Here is a 23,390-nt window from a genome sequence, read left to right as displayed (position 1 = left end):
GATTATTTTCTTCTTTTCACAGAATATGCTGTTGGAAAATGAACCGGTCACTCAACCCTATATTTTAGCGAGCGAGTGCAAATTAGCAGTTGTCTTTAGAAGTAAAAACAAGTTTTGGTGACTAAAACAATGAACGAAAGTTAAGGTCTCTATAGAGCCATCGTTACCGGCCTAAAAGTGGCCTGCGTCTAAGTCCTCGTGGACGAACACGAGCAAGACGGACGCACAGGCGAACATCATATTTCTTAAACGTTAAAGTAATATGTTAAAATAAACGGAAAATACGTCCAAAAGCACTCTTTTAGATAAAAGTGTTATATATTAGCTTGTCGTCTTTACGATGTACAACTATTGTCATAGGACAACTTTGTCGGTGACTAGTGAACTGGGAAAAAAAATAGCCAGATTCTCCTATTAAGCCAACGTCAGCGGAGGCTGAAATTGATGAGTATGTTTATACAGTTCAATATATACTATCATATAGAAAATATGAAATAATAGTATTAGACAGATGGAATTTAATGGGGTCTAAGCGATGTGGACGGAAATTTCACTTACGTTTCTTAATTAACGTTTACACTAAATATTTAATATCACTAAAAATAATCAAACCAAACAATAAACAATTATTTAAGCAACACCTATAGAAAGAGTGCAGCCAAATAGTTTGGCCAAGGGTTTTGCTCGATCCGGTCATTCGTCAATAACGAAAATACATGCTTTTTGTAGTATTTCCATATTACTTTAGGATTTTAGATTTTCTAAATTTTAGACAATTTAATTAAGCCTAGAGATTTTGGCCTCTACGAGCCACCGGTATGGAGAGTTTCAAAGCCCGCTGTATAGTGAGATGCGCAATGGCCAACGCTATGAGTGTTTCTCTTATTCTGGGCCAAATGGCTGACTAACAAAGTGTCCACCTTTTTAATTTGTTTAGGCAATGTGGTCGTTTCGTTTGAATTTAGAAGAGTTCGTGGCATACCCTTTCGATGCACGACGATCGCTAGTTGCGCTAAGCATTGCTCAAACTAGAATGTAACTTTTTACCTAAATGAGTTAAACTTGCTGGTGCATCTACCTTCATATCATTTAATTTGTCATGCAGCTGTTCCGTCCAACGTAGCGTCAGGTAACGCGGTGGCCTTCCGTGCCTTGTTCGTACCCGCAAAGCGTGTACTGTGTTTTACGAATGAGTGCGAAGAAGTACAGATTCGTTAAATAAACATACGATATATTTGGTCAGTATGTATAACTTTTATTTAGATTAGATCGTGCGATGGGCGTTCATACCAAAAGAGGCATTGATCCTCTTCTCCGTATGGATGCACCATGGACTGTGTGAAAAATTTTCCTAGAAACATGTAAAGATAATAAAATTATTATTATTACTATAATAAGAAAATTAACTATCAATCCGTTTTACATATATATATATATATAAGGCTATTCTTCTAAACTTACTGTTGCTTTTGATGTATCCATGCAACGAACTATCTTTGATTCGTTTAAGCATTTTAATTAACTTCCTTCAATCGCCCAAGCGGGTGGCGATTAACTTCGCGAGCAATTCAAGTCGGCTCCATGGAGTTCATTGGTGCAAAAAACATTAGGTTTTACGTGCTTCCCAGCAATAATATCACTGCCACTGAACAGCTACAACAGCAGTAGCAAATCTCAAAAGCAGCAGATAAGGACGAGCTGCTACTGATAACACGTACGAATACCACCCATTTGCAGCCCCATCGTGACACCGTTCTGCACCACAACGAGATTACGTACGGTCGTGATATGTCTTAGCGTGCGTCAAGTTGGTGGCCAGCGTACGGGGCTGAAAGTGGACGACAAATCCGTCTGTTCAAGCTGGTGACCGCGATACTTTCTTTGGCTCGGCTGTCGTCCAGGAGTGAACGCTGATGATGATATCCCAGGATGAGACGAAACGTGAAAAACGACCGATAATGATATCAGATATAGTATCAGAAGGAACGTCAGAGGCGGCATGATGAGATCGTATGGTGTGGCAGTGGTTGCCGCGCTTTTTGCTGCTGTCGGTTACATTCTGCCATAAAGTTAGCAGCCAAACGAAGGGCAAAGCAAAACCCAGCGGACGAATCGGGGGGGCGCATTCATGTTGAGGTAGGGGTGGCGATGCTGGTGGTTTTGGTGGATGGGAAATCAAATAAATGATACGCATTATTCGATACGCACACCCATACGAGAAGCCAGATCAAGCACTAGATCCCCCATTCGCTTGCCGTCGCACAATATATATAGATAACAAACTTAGTTGGGAGCGGACAGAAGAGCCCCGAAGAAGTTGTACACAGTAGCCACACGGGCAACCATACGAGTCAGACAATATCTCCACCGCCCAATGTGGTTCCGTGATCATGTTAGACGTATCTGACTGACTGTAGATCGGTGACGACGGCGAATAGCCTTTGTCGAACCTTCGCCGACGACGACTGCAAAGATGTGGATGATCTCTTTTTCTGGCCGCCCACGCTCTTGTTTGTTAAAGTTTTTAGGCAGGCTAAGCCGGTGGCGTGGGGGGCAACAACGAAACAGAAATATCAGGCCGTAACCAGTCACCGGATTGAAGGTTGTGGGACGACGTTGGATGATTATGAATCCTGCATTCTCTAGCTTGGCATCGTTAATAGCTCGAGCTCATCATTGGTAAAATGACGGAAGCACGTGTCAACTGTCCTTGGTAGGTGTAGGAAATTGTCTTCTGAGAAAAAAAAAAGTGATACACATGGGTGTACACATGTTGATACGGGCGATATACATAAGCGAATAGAGCGCGAATCGGAAACAGCACCTTCTCTTCGTAGTAGGTAGTCGTTGAGGCCGATTCATACGGTGGCACATTAAGCGGCAATTGTGCCAACGTCAAAAAAAGAACTTAACATTAGATCAGTAGCGAATACTATCTGTAGAAGCAGCACTAACCCATGTTCTTTCATTGAGCCTTGGCAACGTGCCAACTGTAGCATGGTTCTACTTGAGTCGCCGTAAAAATTCTGTAATGATGATCTATATGGCCAAATCACAGGGAATCCACAAAGCTCCAAACCGTGCTCTGACCAAAACGGTTCCATTAAATGACTAGGACGTCAGACCAAGAGATACGCAGCCGCACGAAACCGCACAGATAGCAGATTTGCCCTGGCAACCGTTACTTATGTGCTTTCGATAAAATCAATTGGATCTTTTACTCATGATAATTGATAATCGTGTCCCCTCATGTTGGTCTATCGCAGGCTGTAAGGTATGCACGTATAGCACGCTGGTACAATGAGAAACACGACAACTTCAATTTTAAATAAGCTAAGTGGCTATTTACGAACGACTTCGCACCTCGCTACAAGTCTATTCACTAGACGCTGTTTGGTCTCGTACTCTGTCCATTTAGAGAAAGTAGCCAAATTATGTAGCGATATTTTTAAACAGATGTTATATAATTGAGTACATTTTTTTTTTTACAGCACGAAACACGTACAACAAACTGTCTTCTTCAACTAACTGTGCAGATAAGGGAAAAAGGCATAACTTTACGTCCACACAAAATTGAGTCATCAATGATTCCGATTCAAAGAGAAGACTCAAATGGTCTTCATTCTTCACATAGTGGCTCGTTGTGGACTTTCCTGTGCGAAGCGAAGCTGATGAACTCTCACCGGCAATAATGCAACCGTGTTTTTGTTGTAAACAATTGGCTATAAAAATTATGAATATAAAAACAAAATTAACAAAATCATTTTTAAAATTCAATCTATCCCCTTTAACAAACGCTACTTATAGTAAAGGTGTTTGTTGTGATGCATTTTTAAGGACACGTGCATCGCATAGCTCTGTGATATATTTATTAATCGTTAGAATGGAACGAAAACGCATACCAGTTGTTCTAGTGGACAGAATATATAAGAGATAGCCTAATATAAAACAACTGGGGCATATTTAAATTAACTGTTCTATAGCAGTTCCTTAGTGAGTTCTGCTCGACGTAAACGTCATAAAACCTTGCAAAAGCCCGTATCGTATAAGGCTGTTGAAACAAAGTCTCAGCGTCTTCAATTCAGGCCGCGCCGAGGATACTGAACGGGTCCCTCTAGATTCGATAGTTGATGAAAACAAACAGTTTATGACGATCAATAAGTACGCACTTATTGAGAAAATGATCCTGCCACTAAGTGCACATTTCATAAAGTTAAATAATTGAACAAATTCAACTGATTTAAGAAACTGCGAAGAAGTTGCTGTTATCTATGCTAGGGATCGACAAACATCAGCCTTTAATTACGCTGAAGCTACAACGAGATAAGGGGACGATAGTCAATTGTCTTACGAAGGAATATATCTATTTGCACGCATTCAGTCCTTGCGAGCTACCTCGTTTTAGCGCGCTTTTATCCCAGATTAAATGACGTTATCTCTTTTGTCTCCATTCTGAACCGCAATTTTTGTGCCTATCTGCTTTTTGATGACCTTCCTTATCCTTTCTTTTTGCCTTCGCCCCCGTAATATGCGTTGCCTCTTTTCTTCGGAACACAAGCACCGTCGATAGATGTTCTCCATTGATAAATGTTTTTTTTTTTTTTTTTATTTAGTACTACGTGGTGCGTAAAACATTTGTGCTTTACCATCTCACTTTACTAGTAGCAGCCCTGCCTTCTTGGACCTCAAAAAGTGGAAAAAAAGAAAAAATATTTATCTGTGCATTACATGCACAATTAGAGCTCGGAACGTGAAGAACTGCTAGGAGGGGAACGGTGCTCATGACATCTATTGACGCGCATATATACGCACGTACTCACAGTCGGTCGCAGCAGAATTCAGACGTTCAGTTCAATTCAGCAACGATTTCAACACAACCAGTGAAACTACCCCGACAGCCGCATCACAATCGTAATTACGTTGCATTTGAAGCGCGAGAACAGGAGGCACAACGAGGGAAAGAAGATATGACGCTGAAGGGCAGGGGGGCATGGGCGCGAGGTAGCTTGACGGTAGCGACCGGCTGACGCGGACATCCGCCGCTCTCAGTTCTCTCTTGATCCCTCTACAACAAACGATTAACGACGAACGCAATAGTCAGAGTGGTGTTGTGAACAGATCTGTCTCCTGCGTGTTTGCCTGTCGTTGTCGCTGGCGCACGTAGCGCTACTCGGGATGGACGGTTTTCCCTCTTATGAGCCTCTATTTCTTTAGGAAAAAAACGCACGAAAGGTACGAATACTACTGCTGCTGCTGCTGCTGCTGTTAACGATACCCAGACCATCATCAGCATTAGTACATTTACCACTACTACAAGTACTAGTGCAACTAGAGTAAGTAGTAGCTTTTCAGCTTCTTTCTGTACTGATGATTTGATGCCTATCTTCTGAGTCGTTGCTTTACGTTGTCGCTCTTCTGCTGCTGTAGATGTGCCTCGCTATTAACGATACCCACTTGTTCTGTTTGTTACAAATGCTGACAACGAAATATTGGTGACTCTCTCTAGGCATACATACATGCGGCATAGAAATAAATCTATGGGTGCTTTTGAATGCTGTCAGGAACCAGGCGGCGAAGCGGCCAACCGAACGTAAGGCTCCAATTAAAGGCCCATGGCCGTGACCGGCTGCTGTTGCTGTCGAACCCAACTACTTGACCTGTCGTGGACAAACGTACCTTGCCTCCGATGGCCGAACGGAAACGTTTGTGACGGCATACCGATAGTCGAATTGTAGGCTGGCTCACGGGAATATAAAGCAGAAGCACGGACGAAGCAGACAACTTAACCTAGTTCTTTTCGTTGTATTCGAGCTTCTTCGAGGAAGTGAGCCGCCAGGGCTATGTTCGTACTCAGTACAAATACTTGCTTTTGTATGTGTATGTAGGTATGTTTTTCTAAGGGAATCAAAAACATTCTGTTCACAACGTATATTGAATGAAAAGAAGGAGAAAAACGTAACAAAACGTAATGAGTCATACTTGACTACCTGGCAGCGGTAATCGTGTACGCACATGAGACCACTCAGAATTTGATCTCCAATTCAGCACCGAAGTGAAGATAGATAATCGTATCGGAAATATATATATCGCCCTTTTCTTTTATGGATATGTTCATGCATATAAAACACGGCAAGGCTGCTGGTCAAGACTCTGTAGCCAACGAAGCGGGTTACACTTTTAAAACTCGATTTAATAACGAATTAAGATAGAAGTTGGGAAAAAATAGTCTATTGTTTCTGCTTAAATGCGTACACACGTATACAATGAGTGCACTTATAAAAATGCATGTTGTCCTTTAAAAGCAGCTATACCAGTCAATATCGAACTCAATAAAATCTAGGACTGTATTAAAAATGAAGCGTCTTGGAGAATCTAAAAGATGATGAACAAACTTTGGGTTTAGGCCTTCTAAAATTTTACAAACGTTTGATGGAAGGAGCATTATCAAGCGACAATCCTACTTATTGACGATGACTATATATATATATATATATATATATATATATATTTTTGGTTTTGGTTAAAAGAGAAGAGGATTTTTGCATATGTATATTGTAGTCTTTTTTTTGTTTAGGCACAGATCTCTTTGACGTCGCCTTTTTCGTTGCCTAGAATTCTTGAGATAGCCGGTTTAATAGCGGTTATATATAACCTAGTCTTCTATTAATCTCCTCGATAAATCAAGTCATGACGCCAGTGTGATAAGGGGGAGTCGTCACGCAACGAAACATAAAGTTTCAGGTATTTTTCCTGATTCAGGAACATGATAGCTGATCAAACGCGAAGAAGACTTGTATTTGAAAGGAATTCAGTTAGAAAGCAAAGGTTGGTTACTTCTTAGTGTGGCAACAGTTTCAACTTTAGTAACTGTTGCTAAGTTCATCCTTCTATTTTGAACAGTTTCACCATAGTTAAAATGTATTAGTACAGCTGCCCCTAGTAGACGCAAAGCCAGAGCGTCCAATGAATACAAAACATCTCGGCTGTGAAATTGGTTATAAACTTAGTGAAATTAGAATATGAACTGTGAAAGTAGTCGAAAAGTTACCACTGTCGCTGTTCGAACTGAACTTAGAGTTGTAGACGGAATGGCAGTAGTTAATGGCAGTCTGTTGTTGGAGCAGTTGCTACCTCTGAAGATAGCTGCTTTTTTTCTTCTCTGCCAACAGCGAAGAATCGTACAGGGTTCAACATTGAGTGTATCTGTATGTGTAGAGGCTGCAAATTGTAGATGTCCGCTTTTCCCAAAAGCTGCATTAATATTGACTATATGAAACGATGAAGCAAGACGTCCAGATGATATTTAGTATAGAACAACTTATTTGTCACCGGTTCGTATACGCTATTGCGCATACCCCCTTCAATTTGTACCGCTTATTTCAATTAGACCTGCACCTAACTAGAAGCGACAGTAAATAACTAACAAGAAAATTCTGAGAAATTTAACGAGCTAATCGAAATCACTAATCGTTTTAATAACATTTAGAGCAAATCGCCTTGAGACAAGGATCGATTCGTCTCACCTCTCCTTCATAGCGCCTTTGATCATACAAGAGCCGCTGGCGCGGGCTAATAATCTGACATAATACTTATGATTACGTTACTAGCATGGATAACAGCTAGGTAACTTCTGTCATTGACTTTGTTGGACCGAAAGAGTTCAGTTCTTCAGAGGTCCGTTCGATAGGACAAAGGTCAGTGTCGAATTGGCTCTCTGTGGGACGCAGGTCGCTCCCTACCACAATGCACGGGCCCCGGCGCCCTCTAACAACATTATTAATATAGATATCGTAGATAGAGTCAAGTGATTATCGAGAACTTTATACTGACCTCATTAGTTCTGCTGAACAGATAAACATATTCGTTTTGGTTGACTATTTCTAATCGCCTGTCGCGTTTCAGCCGCTCACCGGCGGTGCGTCGGCACAGCCATCATCATAACTACTAATAACTTAACGTTTATACAAAATTTACCAGTTACAAGGAGATACCGAATTAGGTGGAAATCCGGCACGATCATCAGTCACAATGCCTTCGATGCATTGTCAGTGATGACCGAGACAGCGTCTGCTGCTAGTACTAATAATAATAATAATAACAACTCTGACTTTTACGAGTGCCACCGACCGCGGAAAATCTCTACTTGTATCTTATTTATGAGGCTTACTGAAGTAACGAGACTCGATGAAGTATAGCTGAGAGTCCCATAGCAATGTTAATAAGGAATCTATCTAGCTCAGGGACAGTTGTCAAATATATAGAACATGAGCGTACCCTGTCATAGCTTCGTTTTCGTTTCACTTTTAAAACGAAAGCAAACAATCGGTTATGGCAGTTCTTCAATAAAATACAACTACGAGATTATCGACTCAATTAGACAATTCAATGCGGTCTGTAAGCGCTGCTTCTGCCAATGATTTCCCGAGCTTCAACTCGTTGCCTTCATTTGTCATGACACACGACAGCATAAGGTCTGTCACAAATGACTACGCCCATCCGCGTGTCGCGTCACGGGAATTATCCAGAAAGTTACGCAACGCAGATGACTGTGACGCTTATTCATGTGAAAAGTAAAAAGACATTCTTCATGAAGATGTACCCTGTAAAAATCTAAATTTCCATTCGTATATCTTGGAGAAGGAACGCCACTTTCTAGACACCTATCATGTTTAGCAAACACATAATGACAGTGCACGACGCGAAAAGTTATTTTCGAAAGCTTCAAATATCGCTTGACACTCTGTATTCATGGTTTAACTTCCTTAGCTCGACGCGCATACAGCTATTGTACCATTTTGAGGAAGTACAATAATAACTGGGATCTAATGAAAATATACGTTTCTTTCTTTCGAACTAGAAACGTTTCGAGCGCACCATTGGTGTTTTTGCCTAGAGAACGAGCTAACTACCGACCCTACAATCAGTTAACAGCATGTACGTTTTATATATTGCTCTGTACGCTGAGCGACAAGTAACGGTGTACCTACATCATTGTGAAATGAACAGATTTTTCTTCAAGTACTTTCGCCAAACGGCGCGTCACCTAATTAAGTTCGATTGTTAAATCAACCCGATATACAAGGTTTGCCTGTAAAAGTATTCTCTGACCAACGACGTATTTTCCAGCTATAGCCATTTTTGTATGGCGCTTTGCCTGTTGGCATTGCAGCGTAGTAGGTCGTAATCGAGTCATTCTCTTGTGATATGCCTCAAAAGAATTTCGCCAGAAGACCATATCGATTAGTGCATCCCATCTCGAAAATTCAAAACGCCGAAGAAGATGTAATTCCCAACTCCGTGCTTAAGCTTTGTCTTAACCGCTCGAGTTATCTTGATAGCCTTTACTTTTACGGCTTATCATATAGTAATATGCCGCTCTGTTGCTGTCGATTACTAGAACTACAATTATTTCGTTTCTACATTTACACATTTATAAGCATTGCCAAAAAATTACCTCGGGCGTTGTCGTGCCAGTCGTGACCGTGTTACTGTAGCCGCTGTTGGTAAAATGCGGTGGACAAGCGGTCGCCGTGTCCAAATATGACATCGTTCCCACGGGGAGTTCCCGGCAACTCTACACTAGATTTTGCCAGATGGGAGTTTGTCGTTATGATAACGAGATACGACAAGCGGCTGCTTCTGTCTACGAGACGAGCTACACAACGTCTTTGCGCACTTCAGCAGCGTGCAAAGTACTCGCGCCGTTGCTGCTGCTGCTGCTGTTTCCCACTGATCTGTAAGCATAGACTCCTTCTGACACTTTTTCTCTTTTTTTTTTTGAAATTTCGGAGCACCGACAATTCTGAGTAATCTCAAATGGTGGAGCACAAATAGAGGTCGTCTAACTAAAATTCATCAGACTTCGACCATATTGTCGTAGCTGCGTTACATGCGAACAATTCGTAAAGAGATAAGCAGAAACCTGTTTTAGCCTAACTTTCTGCGACACCGAGCACTGACATCGTAAGATTTGGACAAACGACAAAAAACCGAAGAGGGTGGACGCTTCTTTATGTGCCTCACGCTTGGTGAGCCCAAAAAGGCAGTAGAAATACTCACGACAAACTACACCTTCATCAGAGCTCGCTAGATAGATTTCTTAATCACTACGCACATACGGCACTCGTAAAAATGAACGGATGCGTATCTACCATAAAGGACACGCCTAACTTTGTATTCTTTTTCACAACGCTGGACTTTTAGGACTCTCTCTTTGACCTTGAACTATGTTACTCGTCAAAACTTTGTCGGTAGATGAATTTGCGGCGGCGGCGGCGGCGGCGGCGGCGGCGACGGCGACGACGACGACGACGACGACGACGACGACGACGACGATGACGACGACGACGACGGCTAGGCTAAACATAATCGATTCATTTAAAGGTCTGCCGGACCGATGTTGGGCCTCGATCCTTCAGGCTGGCAGGACAGTGTGATCTTCGTAACTCTTTCACAGCTGTTCGTGACGCACAAGATTAATACGAGAGTTCTCTGTACTGTATTTTTTCCGGCCGCATTTTCCTTTGCCAAATTAGTTGATTCGGATACCTCTCTGAATCTACACACGTTGCACACGCGACTCAGTTGACACTCAACTTAGATATCATCAAGGCGTTTGGCCGCGCCTTACTGGATTGTATATTTCGATGGTCATGTTTAAATCACAAACCAGATATTCACTACAAGTACACATAACTACGCGTTATCACCGAGCCATCTGAACAAACTATTAACGTGTGATAAGCCCTTGCTTCGCAAAGGTTATATGCCATGGTAAAGAAGAAGGCTTTCATTAAGCAGATAGGTGAACTGAAAATTGAAGACTTTCGTTAAATCTAGTGGAGCAAAATGGTGCTTATTCCGCTGTTTTTGTTCTTTCGTCAGCGGCATGATTAATTACCATTGTGTTTGCTCTGGTACTGATCATGTTTGTAAATACCGGCACGACACAAAACGTTTCGATCTTCGTTACACTCTACAACGTTTCCCTTGCGGGCACTTCTGTTACCGCCGTTAGTCGCGGGCCGCCGTCTTGAGAGGGCCGTTATTCTGGTATGGTTCACAGACGCAAGCAGTGGGCCTGCTTGGACCTCCTTGCGATGTTTCTCCATTTCATCAATTCACTCGCATAACACAAATGCTAACAGGACGCTGTAGAATAAGACGACCGACAAAACGATTTCTAGATTCGGTACTCTGTCCAGTAACATTTGCAACAAGATCTAGCCGTCGTAGCCTCGACCTGCTGCCCTCTTGCTCATAGATACCTTAGTTATGGTCCTAGTTATTGTTGTATTGGAAACTTTGTTGACAGTTTTTGTTTGTTGTGTCCAGATTTATCCGCGGGCCTATTTGGGCCTGAGCGGATCGTCGTTGTTGGTCGCGGCACAGAGGCAGATATTCAGAGCAGCATTTGAGTAAAGAAGCGAATCACAGGACCAACTGTTAGAACACGGCCGCGCACTGCACAATGCAACGAAGTACATCTATCCAATAGCACACCAGTACGACCGTCGACATCAGCGTAATTGTAGTGGATCCTCAACGACAACAATAATTAGTGTAGTAACAGGGATGACGGCACCACCCGCTACTGATACCACGGACATGCATCAACCAGTCCACTTTTGACGACAGCAACAGAACAAGCAAATCGATGTTGCTGTTGCTGCTGCGATGCAGTCTTGCGGTATCGGGGCAACGAGTAGACACTTCAGGCGACTGATCCGCACGTTTTGTTGATCGGTTTATTTGTTGAGGCTGCGGGATTGTACTAATTGTTGCAACGGCGGCGGTGATGGCGGCGTTGTTACTGCGCGATGTGCACTGACTGCGCTCAACTTTGTCCGGCGCAAGTTTAGCGCTTAAAAAACCGCCGCCTGCAGAAGCAAGAGTGGGAGTCGCAGCAGGAAAAAGAAGGAGGAGGAGAAGGAGATAACGCCGTTAGAGCAGAAGCGCCACTGCGGTGACAATCTGCTGCTGAAGCAGCGGGTTGCAGCTGGTAAACAGTCGCCCGTGCAAGCGGAGTAGCCGCCCGAATAGTCGAATAACGTAGAATGAAAAGTGGCAACCAGAAAACAGTTGTTAAACGGTCTGCGGCGGTTTCATCGTAGTGTTAGTGGTCGCTACTAGCAGCTGTATTTCAGTAGGTAATTGTATGAAGTCCAATTGCTAAAACGAAAAACCCCTCCCTAGCTGTGCTATATAGCGGCGTTTCAGCTGTTCAGTCGCAGCGTGAAGGCTTTGCGCAGTAACAACAGCAACAGCAGCAATGGCACCACTACAGACACCAGAGTTACCCGCAAGGCGCGGACGTACTACGGCGCTGGCGGCGATCCCGCTCTCTCTAGGCCGCTGCTACTGTTACCGCCACGGCGGCGGCGGCGGCAGACGCCGCGGCGGGAAACACTCTCATAGTAGCGGCCTTCGCTACGTCACCAGTTAGCGAGACTGCTATCTATAATAGTGGGATTGCTCAGCGCTCGATGATGGTTCGCTTGGTCGGGTTCTCTAGAGCAGAGCGCCGTCCTGCGCTCTTCAGCGGCGGCAGCGGCAGCGGCGGCGGCGGCAGCAGTAGCGCCAGCGGCAACAGCGGCGCCTGTTTGTCCGTTCAGGTCTGACGACCGTGGTCCGACCTACGACGCTGAGAAGAGAAGAGCCATCGGTGGCGGCAGGAGCGGCGGCGGCGGCGGCGGCGGCAGTGGTGCCGGCGATGGCAGCGCCATAGTCAACCATAGACAGATGTAAAGGGGTTGAGGCGTGCTGCTCAATACTGTGCTTTCACGGCGCGGTCGGGGGATAGGCGGCCAGGTTAGGAGCCAGACGCGATTATTTGTTGGGGCTACAACCCCAATGGTACTGGTGCTGCTTCTGTCGCTGTGGGGGTTATTGTTACCATAAGCATTCCTGGCTTAGTCGTCGTTGTCATCATCGTTGTCGTCGCACGCGTTTGCCAACCAGACAGGTGGTCGTTCATGGAAGAGAAAGGGACGGTGAACGAGCGTCGTTCATCGTCCCTTTCTCTTCCTATGCTGTCGTCGGTTTACACGCGGCAGCCGTGGCTGCGGCTGCGGCGGCGGCGGCAGTGGTTACGGAGGGGGCACAGACGCGCGTTGGGCGCGCGCGTACCCTGCGCCGCCGAACAAACATACTCTCTCCTTTTAACCCTCGCAATACATAGATACATGGACAGTTTCTAAATGGTACGGATACTCCGTGAATGACCACAGTAGCTACCCGACAGCGGCTAGACTCACGTTCGCGTTGGGACGCACACGGGGAGATCAAGCCTGTGCTAGCCGTCTGCTGTCCGATGTAAGCGACGTTCGGATCCTTGGTTCGGTACTTCTTGTTTGTTGGTTACTAAATTGTTCCGCGCAGATCAACTACCCTCAACGGGAGGAGTTGATGACTCCACGGTGGCGTAGATATTTGAGAATATGCGGACGCTTTGAGGCCGTCGTTTCGTCAGCAGCCGCTGCAGCAGCGGAAGGAAACGGCAGTCACAATGGCAAAAGCTAACGATATGTGGCTGCTATAATATCTTTCATTGCAGCTGCTGCTGCTGCCAGGCACAGTATGCGCATTTCGCCTCCGAGCCACAGCGGTCACATACGCACACACAGGCTGGCAGGTAATTTTATACGCGAAACGCGACCATCCTACGCGGAGGGTCACTGCGAACAGCCCCATGCAGGCGGCGGTAGCAGGCGCATCCACCTACACAACTGACACGGGAAGGGCGAGAGAGTGATGACAGAACGTTCTCGGCAGCAGCGCTGACGAACTGTAGGCCCCTCCTTTGGCGAAGGCGTTCTCTCCCTTTCGTTCCGGGCGGCTTCGGCGGCCGTCGCCTTAACCGGTCTCTTTATGGGCTTGCTAGCCGTCTGTCCGTCTGCCTGGCGACGGCTCGCTTGTGATGATGGTAACGGCTGTTTTATCAGTCGCCCGTTTGGTTAGTTAATCTGTCAGTGTTTTAGCGAGAAGCACAGCGGCATTAGTCGCCCCTCATAGAGAGAGGCACAGCTACGCTGGCGGCAGTAACGGTGGCAGCAACGATAGCTTGTGTCAAACGCAGCGGACTCTGTAGACCCATCTACAGTCGAGTGTAGCCGGGAATTGTAATACATATGTAGTTCTCGTTGTAATTATAATACCAGTCAATCTCTAACAGTTGTAGAAGAACGGGATCGAGCTTCATTTGGTAGGCGCGGATCAGGGCCGATCTCTCCTAATCGCTTCGTCTTTTTGTCGGCGTCCTCGTTGTTGCAAAGTAGTTACATAACCCCGACGACCATTACCAATATCATGGCTGCGTGGGGCATCAGCGTCGTAATTTCGCTCTATGAGAAGGGGTCGTTCGGTTCGTCCGCCGACGGATGGCGACAGATATTGAATTGCTACTGCTGCTGTAAAGGTTAACCACCAATAAACTCCTGTAGCAATTATCAAGGGAGTCGGTGAACTACAATGAACGATTATGATTGGCCATTTATTTCGTCGGCGAGTACGTTATACACGCATCAAAATGTTGACAATCATACGAAATGATTTTTAGGAGAGCACAAGGTAACACTGGCCTCATACTGGAGCGGCACAAACGAATAGGTCGACATCATACCTCGCCTAAGAAATTCCTTAAGGAAGATGGACAGCTGCAAGGACAAAGCACCTTTGCGTGGACAAGAGAAGAAGCTCTTAGCTCGACCAAGTAGCGCTGCGTACAAGTATCAATGCATCTATTTATTTAATCGATTAGGTACATCTCTGTTAAAAAGAGTTCAGCGGAATCAGTGGTCGGTAATAACTGACAATCAACAATGGCATGGGCTGGGATGGGTACACTGAAATCTATTATGTTCGGCGAGCATATTAACATGCCTCGTTAAATGTCATGATACTGTAACCCATTGCAAAGTTAAGTGAGTTCATTCTGATCGATTGATACTTGTCATGTTTCAACATGGAACTGAATTAAAACACATTGCTCATGTCTTTGACGACCTTTCTAGGATAAGCGAGATCCGACTATGACAATGATGTTCCTTCTCTTCCCACAGTTCTATCGATAGTATGGATAGACAACGTCAATAGAAAATTTTTGGTAGGCTGTCTCCGCGCGCGACATTATCTGCTCTTCATCATTGTCATTTCCATGTGCACTATAGCTACCGATATGCTTAATGTTGTATAAATATATCACATATCTATACAGATTTATGTCCGCGAATGCTATCATTTTATAGCAACATCATTCTGTGCTTTGGCCCAGCCTAGCAATCTCTCCTAAGTTTCTCCTCGTCCATTCGTCAGTCCGTCAACGAACCGATCAATCGACTGTTCGTTGATTCATGCCGATGATCGCAGACACAGCACCGCTCACCGTCATCGCCATTATCCCTTCACTCGAGTACTAACTACTGCTACAAGCGGATTTTTCCATATCTTTTATCGTCTGTTCCCTCATCGTATCGAGTGGAGCGTAGATCTGGCGGAGGGAAGGCTCTGGCAGTTTTCGTCATCATTGAGTACGCCATCGCCACCACCATTACAACAGCTACTACTACTACTAGTAGCGCCATTACGGCCCGACCGTCGTCGTTCGTGCAGTAGGCAAACTCCGCCCAGAAACGATTTTAGCCCCTCCCCTTCCGAGATGTTGGCTGTAAGTGGAGCAGCGAGGGCGGCAGCGGCCGCCGCCGCCGCCGCCGCCACCGCCGCCGCTGCTGCTGCCAGCTAAGCCGCTCGACTCCACCTTCGCTTTCGCTGGTGCGTGTTTCCCTGTTCGTGGCGCACTTTAGGCTCGTTGGCAACGGGCGCCTAACCGTAGCGCGGCGCCGCCAGCAGTAACCCAAAACATTAGTAGAAGTTGTAGACGTCATTGTAATAGTAGTACTATAGACAGCATAGAGGCAACAACAGCGGATCGAGCGTTCGGGGGACAGGCATCGAACAAACAAATATTCGACTCCCCTGCCTGGGGCTGGTCAACGAGTCGACGAACTATAGCATCGTGAATTACTACATACATGCACGTACTGCATGTGTGTCACCTACTGTATGCATTACTTCGCAATTTAATATAAGCGTGAGAAAAACCGATAGTTAGCTAGCGAAACATGAACGAACGAAAGAAATTTAACAGTCAAGCCCTGCTGTCGGAAGCGGTACCGGGTGATGGTGTACGGGCGGCTCCGAAAGGGGGTGCTCGACGTCCATCATATATACAAGGCTTTCTGAAAAATACAATTTGAACTATTGTAGCCTTAATTTTTATTTACATCAAGTCAATATTTGACCTTCAGAAGAGTTTGCCAAATGTAAATGCGATGTTTGCTAGGATTTTATTATGATAATTATGTTTTCTTCCGGGGTCAATAAATATACATACAGTATGAATTTGAGGTTGCCAGCGGAGATCAGCTGGAATCAAAAGCTGACAGGCGAATGAATTTGTATTAGATAGGAAGAAATTGATGAAATGCTTTTGTAATAAGTGTTTCATTTTATGTCCTTTTTTCTGATCCTTGTACTAAGGTACTGCCGAAACACAAACGCATCTCTACAATAATACAGCGTAACGTTAAATTCAAGGTCTGGAAAGGAGTCCTAAAACAAGACGGAGCAGCCAGGCAGATATTCAAAGAACATAGAGCGTATCGCCTCTTCGTCAGATATTAGTTTCTGCTTCAAAGTGAGGCGGGAGAGAGCTAGCCTAAGAGGAAGCTAGCAATACATCTAATATTGTATTACGACACTCGCGAGGCTAATACTTCGTCGTTTCCCTCTACCAGTGGCTAAATAGCAAAACATGATCCGCCGACTGGCGTCCCTTGCCCCTTGCTTTCCTCAACGTTGCTTCTTGTGCTGTTATAGTTGATCCCAACGGTGACATCCGAGTGAATGCGTGGGGAGTCGCAAAGAAATCAAGCTACACGAGTGGGCGGAGAGCACAAAGTAGGACATACAAACAAAAGCAGTTGCAAAAGGGCCTCTTCGCCTTTATCGAGGATTTGAAAAACAAAGCGATAAAGTGCGGTGCCGATGCTGACGACTCACTGCATGAAACTCGCAGGTGACGATTTAAGGGGCTACTACGAACTGCAGGACATCATCGAACATCTCAACTGCATTTGAGTCATATTGAACTTAATCAATATCCTTTAACCCCTGTCCCTAGTCCTCTTCTTTCTCTATTGTTTTAGCCTACTTCAGCATGTTGCATGGGCGAAAAAAAGCTAAGGCCCCGAAGGCCTGATGAAGCTGGTCATTACATTGCAATACACAAACAACGAACCTGTTGAGCACTTAGGCTTTTGTAGATTGCAAGGCAACACGTTTGTGTTAATTCGCATTGTTTATTTATTACAATACGCAAATGAAAATATTATAGTGTCTCTTTGTAAGTCAGTGCAAGAAAATACCTATTTTCCAAGTTGTGTTTAACGCGTCGCCAATAAGCTTTGAAGAAGTTCAACGTACGTTCCGCTCAAATGTATATAGACGCGATACGGCAATATAGTGAGATAGGAGTAAGGCGTCTCCTTGAAGGACTCTAATCACATGGAACCGTATTACGAAACGCTAGACTGACAGAGCGTCAAGAAGATCATACGTTTAGGATTTCAAACATAAATTCATGTTACTTAACATGCTATAATGCGCCAAAGGGAGATCAATGGAACACGTTCGACGTGACCATCGTCACCATTGAGATCGTTTGCTCTAGATTTAGAAAGTTCTTTAGCACTAATCATCATTATCTTGCCTATGTGGCTTTCATTCACAGACTTTCTTATTAATCCAAGAGAAGACAAATCTGTTAGCTGGATAACTTCTCGCTGTAATGTATAAGCGCATTTGAGGCATTACTGTTGTCAGACAGAGCTGATGGATATAGCATTTGGAAGGAGTCATATCTTATCCTTTATTTCCCAACATCACTCCTAACGCAATTATGACTAAATACTTAACGAACGGAATGGGAATGAAATATGCAGCCAAATGTACGGTATGTGTGTGTGTGTGTACGCCAAGAAAAAACGTTCCTAATTTTAGTTTTATTCGTTTTTTTAATCGCGCCGTAAGTAAAGTTGTAACTTCTGTTGTACCCGTAGCTATCAACACGTGCTAGCAGTAGCACCCGTACGCATTCAAAACGGCCTGTACAATTATACTGCAAAAAAAGTAGCCGATCCAAAATGGCATTACGCAAGAGTGCCAAGCTATATAGGCGGTGTGTTATTCCTGCTCGTATCAATTCCAGGTGAGATACGTTTTGGCGAGATACGAACCGACAATCTAGCTGGTTTTCCTCGTCCTGTGTGAAGATCATCGAAGCTCCAAAAAGTCCTGAATTAAATCTGGACATAAAACGAATATTAAGATATCTATACGTCCAAGCATACATCCTTCTGCTAAATATTAAGATCTGTGTAGCTGGGACAAATTATATTTGGTTAGCTGGATCACCTTGACTCAAAGTTGCCTAAACTACTACTAACTGGCTATGTTTCGCCATGCGTATCCATATTGAATGGCTAGAAACGAATGTATACATATACAATATAGAGGTAAATTTTTGCGCATACTGCAAACCATGTGGATCCTGGGTGCACGATTAACATTGATATTACCGACAATTGAGTGTCATAGCTCTCAGCCGAACTTCATGGGCCGTCATATACAATGTTAAACAATCATTCAAATATGGATTTAAATGGGAAGTTTTTAAGTTCTTTTTTCCTTAGTAAGAAAGACGCTGATATCTAACATGATGGCAATATTTCTAATCTGTCCTAAGTGTGGCCCAGATTTAATCATATCGAGTGAATAGGTCGCTTCAACAAACATTATCGAATAATTTGTTTAAACATCGTCTTCCTCTCTTCAGTTTCCGTCACATTATATAGCACGTACAAAACTTGCAGCAAGTGACCCTCATGGCGCTCGCCCATAATAACAAATCCCTTGACCCGGCCTGTCCGGTCAGCTTAGGTCGAGAAACAAGCGCTGACGATATGTATGAACCTAAAATGCGCCAAAATATGGTTCAACCTTTCGTTTATGCATTCGTCAATTTGCTGAACCAGATCATTGTGTTATTGCCTACATAGGCAGAGAAACGACGCGCCGTTAAGGATTGCGACGCCTTGACGTTCTTGCAGTTTTGTCAGTGTTCACCGTCTTTCAAATGGCTCGTACCATATAAACCGGTGTACTTTTGTAGCGTTTCTGCGAGTTTTCAATGTCATCGATATTTGTAATCAGTCGACTGTCGGCGAAATTTATCGCAACGCGAACCTACTTGCTCTCTGGTTATGGCCCTGTCTAGCAGCAGACGGCCCTTTATCAACAGCTCTCTTCCTCTCTTTTTTATTTGGTAAGAAGTCTTTCTATTTCTACTCGAGGGTGCTACAATATAGAGCTAGGGAAGGGTCATACTGTCGACTTCGCCAAGCGTGCAGGACCGGAGCGTCCGGATTGCTATCTGTTATAGCTGCCAGGTGTCCGCTGCCGAACGGCCCTATAGGTGTGGCTATGGCGTGGCTATCACGTCAGGCCAGAAGCAAATTGTCATGGAAACGAACGATGACAAAGGCAGTAACAGAGGCTATGGTACATAATGATCAATAGTTGCCCTTGTCCTTTGTAATAGTCTTTGAAGTAGTTCAAAATCGAAGTCAAAGTCCGATATGAAAACCGACTTGAGAGTTGAGCTATGCCATAGATTCGGTAAGACTAAGGCCAGGGGTGCCTGTGCTGAAACCCAACCCTGTTTGTGAAGTTAACTTCATGCTACAATAGGGATCTAGTCAAGCAATAGCTACACCTAAACTTACCAGTAATTTACCATGCATGCTACGCCATGTGTACTGGCTGGGTGTCAAGAACGTAGAATACTTAGACGTTTTATTGCCACGTCGAAATTTGATGTTAAATAGCAAGGTTGGCCGTAGGACACACTTATGAAACTAAGCTATAGCTGGTTGCTCGTCTACGTCTTTTAATAAATAATAAAATAAAATTTATCCACGTTTATATGTTAAGAGCTCTTGAGGCGTCACGATATTAGGACAATAAAATGTGTGCTGTTGGGCCTTTAAGTCATACTACAAGACCCTATTACATTGACTTTAACGGTAAATTCGTGGAAATGTTCGAGCATAGTTTTGGATTTGAAAATCATAGGAAATCACAGGGAAACAAAAGTAGAATGGTAACTGCAAGAAAGAGCTGCAGAAGCAACAGCCGGAGAGACTACGACTAGAGGCGATCGAGCAGCAAGAAAAAAACAACGACGAAGAGAAGCTAGGAGAATGACGGCTGAAAGTGACGGGGGTTCGGCCATACGACCATCAGGAGACCCTCAGGACAGCAAAGGCATTCGTTCTGACCCACAACTATCAGTCATCTCAGTAGCGGTGATACAGGTCAAATGCCATCGTAGCCGAGTTGAACAATCCGGAGGTTGGCCCCAGAACATTTAAGCCAACTGATTGACCCTCTCTTATTGGTCCGTAATACTGCTGTTCACGAAGATCCGGGTTTGGGTTAGAGTTAGAAACAAAGGAGTAAGGAAGAAAAGGACGATTCTTCCATTCCAAAGGGAAATACTCTTAGTAGGCGGTAACCTAGGACTAAGTTATTGTTTATAATTTATTAAAAAAAAAGTTGGTTATACGTATAGCAAACAAGCAGTTCTTGAAGTCTAGCATCTTGTTTCTGGAGCTGTACTAAATGCGGCGATTTTCACCTTGCGAGCAAATCTCATTGCCAAATAATAATTCAATAACGCTGATAACTTTGCTATCTTACGCGCTTTCGTTTTGTAGACTACTAAAAACAATTACGTATCAGAATTTCGTACCATCAAACAGTCGAATTAATACGTAACGACGTAAAGAATAGATCTATTTTTGGAAATATTGAAGAGATAATGCCTAAATATCGTATTATATAATTAGTGTTGAATTCCGTGTGAATATAGTAGTGGTATATGGTAACCCTACCATAATGAGTCAAGTTCAGTTTCCAACAGTGTAGTTCTTATGGTTTCCATGACGTCTGCCGTAAGAAGATGAATATGCGAAGAAATCGATGATTTATTATCCTTGTTCGATCTTCATCGAACCTATCTAGCAGCTTCATGGATTAATTTATTACAATGTCCATTCATTTTTGTAAGTAAAAGGAGAGATTATCAGAGAACACAGAGATTCGTTTTGCCGAACCGTCCGATTGTCTTACCGTGTCGTTAATGCCATTACGTCTGATATTTCGTACAGTTTACTATGTAGCGTGTTCCTCTCTATCGCTGGCAAATCTGTAGATATACTGATGAAATTTGCATTCAAAAATTCATTGATTCAAACTATTACAGCAAAGCTTGAGTGTGTATATAGCGGTGATACCATGGATAGTGGTGGAAGCGGGTCTGAGTAGAAATACATAAGCGAAACTATTCCGCTATTATTTAATATATATATATATATATATATTAAATTATCAATTTTTTAAAGTGTACGTTTCCTTCCAGCCGCCCGTAATTTATTCATCCTGCTAACTTTATGACCTGCATGGATTAGTAATTAATATGGGTGATATTTTTTCATTGTACTTTCAGGTACTTTTCGATGCATTTGTGAAAAGTTCGCTCATTCTCGAGCTGATTTCTTCTTTGGGGTTTTTTTTTGTTTGTGCTCCTAGTTATACAAGCACTTTGGTCTACTATCTATTAAACGGCTATTTGTGGAGACGTTTGCACTAGACTCACAGACGATGCTATGGCTTACGATTTGGTGACGGTTCGTCTAGATGATGCCGGTACAACCGGTATGGGAATGTATCAGACGAGCCCCTTTGTTTTCACAATTGAATCAAACAGGACGGGATAACAATTTACAAAGTCATTACTCGGTTACTTCGAAACAACACCTAAAAAAAGTATATGTAATAGGTCTGTTCCCTCGGTTACATACACGGTTAATGTGATATGTAGACATATGTGTTTAGCTGAAGTATTGTTTAAGTTGAAGTTGGATGCTGCTGAAAACAGTAGCGGAGAATACACTGGGCGGTTTCTGACGCTAACAATGTTCTGTGGTCACTTCTGAGAGGACATCTGGAAGCCTGACGGCGGGATGGATCCGTACATTGATTTGTACATCAGGCAACAGATTTGGATTGTATGTATCTGTCAAACAGTAATAATCACGCAAATAGTATGGTAATGCGTACAGGTAGCCAAATAAGATTTGAACTGATTTCAAACGATAAGAGGAGAAAGTGTTGGTGCAAAATCTTTCTTTAAAAGGCATCGTGCAAGATGGCGTCCAGCGTTTTTCAAGTGTTTACTAGAGGTACAAGGCAGGCACTTTTTCCATGACAGGATAATCGAGTTATAGCAGGTTTTATGGTTACACACAGGTATCACACATAGCCAGGTAACAGCACCAAAAAAGAAGAGAACTATATTTCAACTCTGAGAAACGATCAATTGGTCGACACAATTTTCAGGAACTTTGCCTAGTCATAAGTATCCGTTACGACTACTCTGACTTTTTATAAAAAGATTACTTAAAGGATGTTAAGCGAAAATGGAACAAAAAAAAAGTTTGAAAGATCAGCTAAGCGTGTTCAACCACGGGTGGGCAAAATGCATTGCCTATTAAAAACACTTATATGAAACAGCAGTAAGTAGGCTCATTCGATTTTTTAGGGATAATGAAATAACAATACAACTGATTATATAATAATAAGTGAGAATGAATTATATAGAAGGCAAAAAGGACGTTCTGGGAGGAGCATCTGGCCACGCGCTTGTGGTTGGCCTAATTGGGCTACCCATTAACCATTGGGCTACCCAGTTTTGCGGAATAGACAAGCAAGTAATTCAGTTTGGTTTGGTTCCATAGTGTTTGGCGGGCAGGTTCTTTTAGTAAGGCCACGTAATATATTGACAAGACGTCATACGATTTACCGACTACGCACGGCAGCGAATGCCGAAGAACTGCTGTCGATTCTTACCTCTCCCCCACTCCCCACAGGCTCACTGCGGCATCTTGATCGGCCGGTATTTAATTGAGACTTCCTTCAATACTTTGTAGTATCTATCGTTAGATTAAATAATTTTCAGGTGACTGGCTTCATCACTTCGTTGATCAGTCGCACGTTCAAAGCGATGAAGCAGGTGACCAGTCAAAATAGAATAGGGTGTTCATTGAAATGATGCTTACTGAACATTTCTGGGCTTTTTCCAGCTGGCGCTAGGGGGGTAATCGGCAGGAAACTACTAACTGCTGATAAAGGACTGCCTACTAAAGACGATACACAGAGCGGCAATTTTTCCATTAATAATGGATAGTAGATATTTAGACTAAAGGTGTGTT

At 43.6% G+C, this 23,390-nt stretch overlaps 1 protein-coding gene across 2 annotated transcripts in view; it reads right to left on the bottom strand.

Moving 5' to 3' along the window:
- The window catches only part of LOC111259245 (uncharacterized), a 45,556-nt gene extending 34,356 nt beyond the window's left edge, over positions 1 to 11,200 (bottom strand). For both annotated transcript variants that reach the window (XM_022831097.2, XM_086967819.1), the window contains exon 1: positions 9,455 to 11,200. In XM_022831097.2, the coding sequence (XP_022686832.1) occupies positions 9,455 to 9,547 (93 nt within the window). In that variant the 5' untranslated portion in view covers positions 9,548 to 11,200. The remainder of the gene's footprint in view (positions 1 to 9,454) is intronic.
- Positions 11,201 to 23,390: the final 12,190 nt, after the last annotated feature.

This window comes from Varroa jacobsoni, unplaced genomic scaffold, assembly GCF_002532875.2.
Source record: "Varroa jacobsoni isolate VJ856 unplaced genomic scaffold, vjacob_1.0 scaffold_311, whole genome shotgun sequence".
Taxonomy (NCBI): Eukaryota; Metazoa; Arthropoda; class Arachnida; order Mesostigmata; family Varroidae; genus Varroa; species Varroa jacobsoni.
This window is presented reverse-complemented; position numbering and strand designations above follow the sequence as displayed.